The 6,800-nt window shown below is 35.3% G+C and overlaps 1 protein-coding gene across 2 annotated transcripts; it reads left to right on the top strand.

Moving 5' to 3' along the window:
• Positions 1–230: 230 nt before the first annotated feature.
• LOC100778711 (translation initiation factor eIF-2B subunit delta) lies at positions 231–6,540 on the top strand. 2 transcript variants are annotated; one of them, XM_003527084.5, is made up of 7 exons: positions 231–831; positions 3,227–3,361; positions 3,957–4,312; positions 4,694–5,438; positions 5,658–5,754; positions 5,836–5,890; positions 6,253–6,540. In XM_003527084.5, the coding sequence occupies exons 1-7, from the start codon at positions 231–233 to the stop codon at positions 6,310–6,312; spliced, it is 2,049 nt and encodes a 682-aa protein (XP_003527132.2). In that variant the 3' UTR covers positions 6,313–6,540. The 2 variants fall into 2 exon arrangements, with proteins under 2 accessions (XP_003527132.2, XP_006582052.1); XM_006581989.3 differs by lacking the exon at positions 231–831 and adding an exon at positions 3,638–3,688 and having other exon boundaries at positions 3,272–3,361.
• Positions 6,541–6,800: the final 260 nt, after the last annotated feature.

Genomic DNA, 6,800 nt, shown 5'->3' with positions numbered 1-6,800 from the left:
TATTTTTAAAATAAATAACTTTTCCCGGTATGTAAATGTGTGATTAAATGATAATATAAAGTATATATTTAAATTATATTCTTTTAATATTATCACAAAATTTTTTTTAGTGAAAATTAGGTTAAAATATATCAATATTAGTATTCAACATTGTATTTTGTTAATAAAAAAAATTAATTTCTTAATAGTAATTATTAACATCCGATCGGACACAGAGAGAGTACTAGCTAATGCCGCCACTCCTATTCTTCAGTGAAAATCCAATTGGCAGAAACCACAGAAATTTGAAATTGAGACTACGATATAAAACGAACCCTAACTCCTTCTTCATCTCTCTATCTATCTTCCTCTTCAAGCAACATTTCCACACTGTTATCACAGCCATCCCCACCCGCCTTCCTCCCATGGACGGGCGACGCGCCTCGCGGGCCTCTGCGGCCGACCCCAAAGTGAGGCGCATCGGCTTCTTCGCCCCGCAGTCCGAACCCGACCCGACGCCGCCGCCTCCAAACTTCGTCTCGGTTCCTCCGCTGCGTCATCTCTCCGCTGCCGTGCCCGTCCCCGACACCGGGATTCGGCGCCAGTTGTCCGGCGACCTCGTGCCAATTGGAAGCTACAACCCCGCCGAGTCGCTGCTCGGGACCTCGCCGGCGGCGTCTTCGCTCTCTTCAAGCATAGTTGGCGTCGGCGACAAGGAGTTCTCCGAAGACTCTTCCGCCGCCGGCTGGTACCGTCGCGGCGACTCGGATTTTACCGGCGTAGGGTTTGACTTGCCGGTAGTGAAGCCTCCTGGAAATTCGCCGGCGGTGAATGCGAAAAACGTTGCCGGAGGTATTCTTGTTATGTTTCATGAATTCGTTTGGTTGTGTTCGGTGTCTTAAATTGAAGTATGGAACTACGCTTGTAGTCGCGATATTGTGGTTTCTAGGGTTTCTGCACATTGCGATTTAGTTAACCATTGTTGTGATGCTATGATGCGTATATTGGTATGTATAAAAATTCATAAAACATATCATTGCAATTTTGCAAATCTAAATTTAGAAAATACTTATTAGACATCACTAAAAATAAAATAAAAATTATAAATCATTGTCATTAAATACCACTTCGTATTCCCTACAAAATAGAAAATAGGAAAATACCGCTTGGTTTGAATTTTTATTTTCTGTTTTCATTTTCTGAAAATAATTTTTATTTTCAAATTTTCATAGTTTAGAAAATATGTATCGAGAAGAAAGTACTCTAAGGTGTTACCTTGTTTTCACTTCTTCTGAAGAAACTGAAAACTTTGATTTGTTATTTTCAGTTTTGGGTTTGTTTTTTTGAAAATATTTTTAGAGAAAATGTTTTTTAAATTTTAAACAAATGTATTTTCACTCTTATTTTTTGTTTTCTTTGAGAATGGAAACAGAAAACATTCAAACCAAGTGTCACCTTTGAGATCATTCATAAAGAGGAGAGTTTCTATTTTTTACTCATCAAGAGACATGCTTCTATGTTTGTATATATGCATCCTTCTAGGTCTCATGTGACTATATTAGATTAGATTTTCAAGAATTGTTTTAAGGTTTAAGATACTTCACAGATAAGTGTAGTATCCAAGAGTGTTGGTAGTGGATACATATTGTACAGAGATACATGAAGCAAATAAAAGTATAGTTTATAGTTGTGATGTAATAAAATTTAAGTTAGGATATGTATTTCATTAATTTTTTATTAGGTTGCTCTGGAATATTCATTGTTTTCCAGTCATTATTTGGGAGTTGGATTAAAGTTTTATGGAATGTATGTTGCGAGTTACCAGTCTCTGAATTGGATTATGTTCTATAAAGTTATATGTTTACCCTCTGCTGATTCTATGTGCAAAGTGACAAAGCTATGACTTTGGGGTCTGCAACTCTGCCACAATTTGGGGTTGATAACTATTCTTGTGATACAATATCATCCCCAAGTCAATACCTAATGTGCCTTCTTGCTTAAAATGTATTCCACATGCTTTTTTTACTTCAACTTAACCAGAAACCTTGTGATTCCAAAGCTTGACAGCAATACTCCAGTTTACCCTTTATTCCTCTTTTCAATGTTTTTGCTACTACAATATCATCTTCGAAAGGCATGCATTGGGGTAGCTTCTTGGATATGCTTGGCACTTCACTAGGACTACATGCTCATGCTATCTTATGCAGTTACGCAAAATCCCATTGATCTCAGAACATGGACAATGCATGTCCATTATACCATATGTTAAAATATAATTTAATTTTGAAGAACGGGCGGCAATAATTGAAATCCTAACCACATAATCGCAATGGCTCTGATATAATGTCAAAGGGTATCTCCAAGAAAAGCTTTAGTGTTTGTTTGGTTTTCCATTAGAATGAAGCTTAGAGCCTGATGGATGAACACAAGCTAAGCTGTTAGGTGGAGGTTTAGGGCTAGTCTTATATCTCTAATATGCTTTATGAGTTTTGTGTGTTTGGGTTCAAATAGTGAGTTTTGTAAATCATGTCTCTTACTGGTATTAGTTTGTAGTATAAAAAATAAAAGCCTCTTGAACATGGTTGTTTACATTTATTTGTTGTGTTTATGCTCAGGTTCTGTGAGATGTATTCTTAACAGTGCTAGTGGACTCTTATTTATTTATTTTTTAAAATAAGTTATCTAGATATGATTGTCACTAAGCTAAGATTTGGGATCTGTTATTTACTCATTCCCTCTTATAGGTGTATGTAAGTTTTCTATTAGAGGATAAAGTAAAAGAAAAATGAATCATGATGCCAATCTTGTGCTTTAGTTTGTGATGGGTAAATATACTGGTTTCCTTGAAAAATATCTTGCACCTGATATATCTTTCACCATGTACAGGAATCATTGATTGTATTTCATTGTATAAAATTATTGATAATAGTGTTCAATATGTGACAGTATAAACTCAATCATTGATTTATTTAGGGTATAGCTGTAGTGGTACTAAGGATTTTTACATTTTAATCTACCAGATTATGTTTTACATCCTACTATTGGAAGGGCTGCTGTGTTACCTGTGATTTTAAATTTTTTTCCTCAACCAAAGTGGTTTTAGATTTTTACTTCTTACAAAGGCTTCAAGCCGTGTTTGTGTGTTACCTAAAATCCTAGATACCTCTGATTGATAGATAGATAATTTTACAGAATTATTTGCATGTCTTATTCAGTCAAATATTAATGGCAAGCAAAAATCGTGCAGAAAAGAGGGAAGAGTCTGGCAAAGAAGTACACCCTGATCTGCCATCAATTTCAAAGCCACTGAAAGAAAAAAATACAAAGGGTGAGAGACGAGCATTGCAGGAGGCACAAAGAGCTGCAAAAGCTGCTTCTAAAGGTTGTAGCCATTAAAGTCACTTTATCACTTTTTTTTTTTTTAAATACCAAGATAAAACTTATCAAGCTGGTTCAATATATGATAAGTATTTCTGAATTCAAATGCTTGTATTTGTTATGGACATTCCTATAAAGTTTAAATTCTAGCTTTTTTTCCTACTGTAAATATTGACAACTTCCTGTCACATTAGACTGTTCTAGATATTGAAAAATATAGATTATCAATTAATCAATGTTTGTTCCTTATTTTTTCCATAACAACATTCATATGTGGCAGGGTAACTGAACCTGGCATAATTTCAGTAAGTCTTTTGAAATCTAAGTGAAGGTAAACTTTTCCTTTGAGCAGTCCTGGTGGCTCTTTGGGTTTGCTTATATTTTTGTAAATTTTTCACTCTTGTTTTATTCAAAGCCATGTTAAAATGAGATGAAGTTGTGCATAAAATTTGGCCTCAAAAAAGAGAATATGGAGTTCAGTGTTTAATTATAAGGTTCTTAACATGCCAGATAGTTCATTTGCTAGTTGGTGATATTCAGTTTGCCCTTTGTATTGTTCCTATAGTCTGTGTTTATGCTTTTAGTTGTCCTACATCCAGCTGATGGAAACACAACAGTTGCTGAAACTAGGAGGGCAGCCCCCAGTAAAAGAATGTGGCAGTCTTCACAAAAGAAAGATGGTCCTCTTGTTATGTCACCAGTGGCTACTGACAAGAAATCAGGAGATCGTCCTTTGGAGAAAGAGAGGAAAAAAGATGCTCCTCCTCCACGAATGCAATTTGATGATAAAAACAGAGTGGAAAAGGCCAAAAGGCGTGCTGTAGTTGATCAGAATGAAGCTAGAAACAGAGTTGAATTATTTCGCCATTTGCCTCAATATGAACGTTGGACTCAGCTTCCTAAACTTGAATCAAAGTTTTTCCAACTGGATTCAGTGCATCCTGCTGTGTTCAAGGTACTCTTTTGAAATCTTATAAGGTTGGTTCAAAATAATGAAGATAGCATCCTTTTGTAGACAAGGTCAGTTAAATATGTGATCTGCAGCTGAATAGTAAAACTAAAAATTAAAGTATTCTTTTCATTCATTAGATCCATAATCTATGCTTGTAATTTAACTGCAATAGGGCAACCATCTTAAATTAATTATTAATCTTTAGTGTCGAATGGATTTCTTTGATAATATTAAAGTTTTTATTTCCTGTTAAGTTGTTATCATACACATGTTTTCAATGTTTAATATATTTTGAGAGACCTTGATAGTATTATACAACTTTAACTGCTTTCCCAAGTTGCTTGTATCTTCTGATGATGCTCATCAAGCTTATTTAACTGTCAGGTTGGAATGCGTTATTTGGCAGGAGATATATCTGGGAGTAATGCCCGATGTATTGAAATGCTTAGAGCATTTCAGGAAGCCATTATAGACTACTCCACACCGCCTGGGAAAGTCCTTGTCAGGGATTTAACTGCAAAAATCAGTAGTTATGTTTCATTTTTTAGTGAATGCAGACCACTTTCTATTAGCATGGGAAATGCAATTAGGTTTGTAAAGAGTTGTGTTGCCAAGTTGCCTTTAAGTCATACTGAATCTGAAGCAAAAGCAGCTCTTTGTTCAGATATTAATCAATTCATCAACGAAAAAATAATTCTTGCTGATAAGGTGATTGTTGGACATGCTGCTTCGAAAGTTAGGGATGGAGACGTTCTTCTTACATATGGATCATCATGTGTTGTTGAGATGATTCTTTTATATGCCCATGATCTTGGGAAACAGTTCCGTGTTGTGGTGGTAGACTCACGACCAAAGTTTGAAAGCCGGGCCTTACTTCGTAGACTGGTGGCTAGGGGCCTGAGTTGTACATATACCCATATAAATGCTGTTTCTTATGTCATGCATGAGGTCACACGAGTTTTTCTTGGAGCATCTTCCATTCTGTGTAATGGAACTGCATATGCAAAGGTTGGGACTGCATGTGTTGCAATGGTAGCTCATACATTTCGTGTTCCTGTATTGATCTGTTGTGAAGCTTATAAGTTTCATGAAAGGGTGCAACTTGATTCAATATGTTCTAATGAACTAGGTAAGTTTAAGTTTGTTAGTGTGGAATTTTCACTTTAACATATACTTGATACGTATTGAGAGAGATGGGAATCGACTGTACTGTTATTAAGTATTATTTATTATGAAAAATGGGGCAACTTCTGCCCACTTTTATTGGCTTCCAGCACTGCCACAATCAACATGCCATATTTTGAAACACAGTTGGCAACTGAATTTGATAAACTTAAAATTCATGCAGGTGACCCAGATGCTGTTGCCGTGGTTCCTGGAAGAATGGATGTCAATTATCTGGACAATTGGACTAATCAAGACAATTTGCAGCTTCTGAATTTGTTGTAAGCTTTATATATGTCATTTGTATGAACAACCCCCCCAAAATAGATAGACTGATTTTTTTTATTTTTTTTTATGGACAGCTATGATGCTACTCCTTCAGATTATGTATCGGCCATTGTTACAGACCATGGAATGGTAAGCTGATGAAGTGTATACTGTAAAGGTTTTATGGTAGTTCTGTATTGCTGTGTCCCCCCTTGGTGGTACTATCTTTTAAATTGGATGGCATCCAGTTACTTGATGGCTGTTATGTCTTTAAATTTTTTAGAATGCTAACAACTCTTCCATTCTTATTTTCTTATGGGTCATTTTTTTTGTTAGGTGATTTATGATTGAATTTAAATGATTAATTTGTCGTGTACATTACCTGTCCTTGGACCCTTTACCTCTTAAATCCAATTATTTTTTTCTTAAGCGATGATATAATTGTGAATATCTTTGTATACCCTTTCTTTTTAATTCTTCGTTACCCAATCTGTTATCTGCTTCTGTTACAGATCCCTCCTACAAGTGTGGCCGTAATTGTGCGCGAGTATGGACGAGAGCACTTGATCTAGAGATGCAGAGAAGTCAGCAAGTGGTTTTAACAGCCCACAACCGATTTTGATAAATGGAATTTTACTGTATAGTTTTATCCCTCAACGATTATGGAGATGCATGTTCTTTCAATTGTTCCATTTTTTTAATACTCGATAGTCTTCTGTAACACTTTGTTTGGATACAAGTTACAATTAGGAAGTAAAGAAATAGAGATGAAAGAAATAGAAATGAATTTTGAATGGAAATGTGTGCTGTTTTGATTGATGGAATTGAGAAAATGAATGAAATAAAAGGATTTACTTTTAGTTGTTTGGTTATATGAAAAAGTGGATGAAGGAAAAAAAAGGTAATTATTTTGTTTATTTTATATTTTCTGTAATGTAAATTTAGCGTGTATTGTTCCTATTACCACCTCAATTGTCACTAGGGATGATAATGGGTAAGATTTTATTAAACTTGTTTATATACTTGTGTTTTAAAAAATCTTTGCATCCGGTCTTACACT

The sequence above is a fragment of the Glycine max genome, chromosome 6 (genome assembly GCF_000004515.6).
Source record: "Glycine max cultivar Williams 82 chromosome 6, Glycine_max_v4.0, whole genome shotgun sequence".
In the NCBI taxonomy this organism is placed as follows: Eukaryota; Viridiplantae; Streptophyta; class Magnoliopsida; order Fabales; family Fabaceae; genus Glycine; species Glycine max.
The sequence above is the reverse complement of the archived record's forward strand: the minus strand, read 5'-3'. Positions and strand labels throughout refer to the sequence as shown.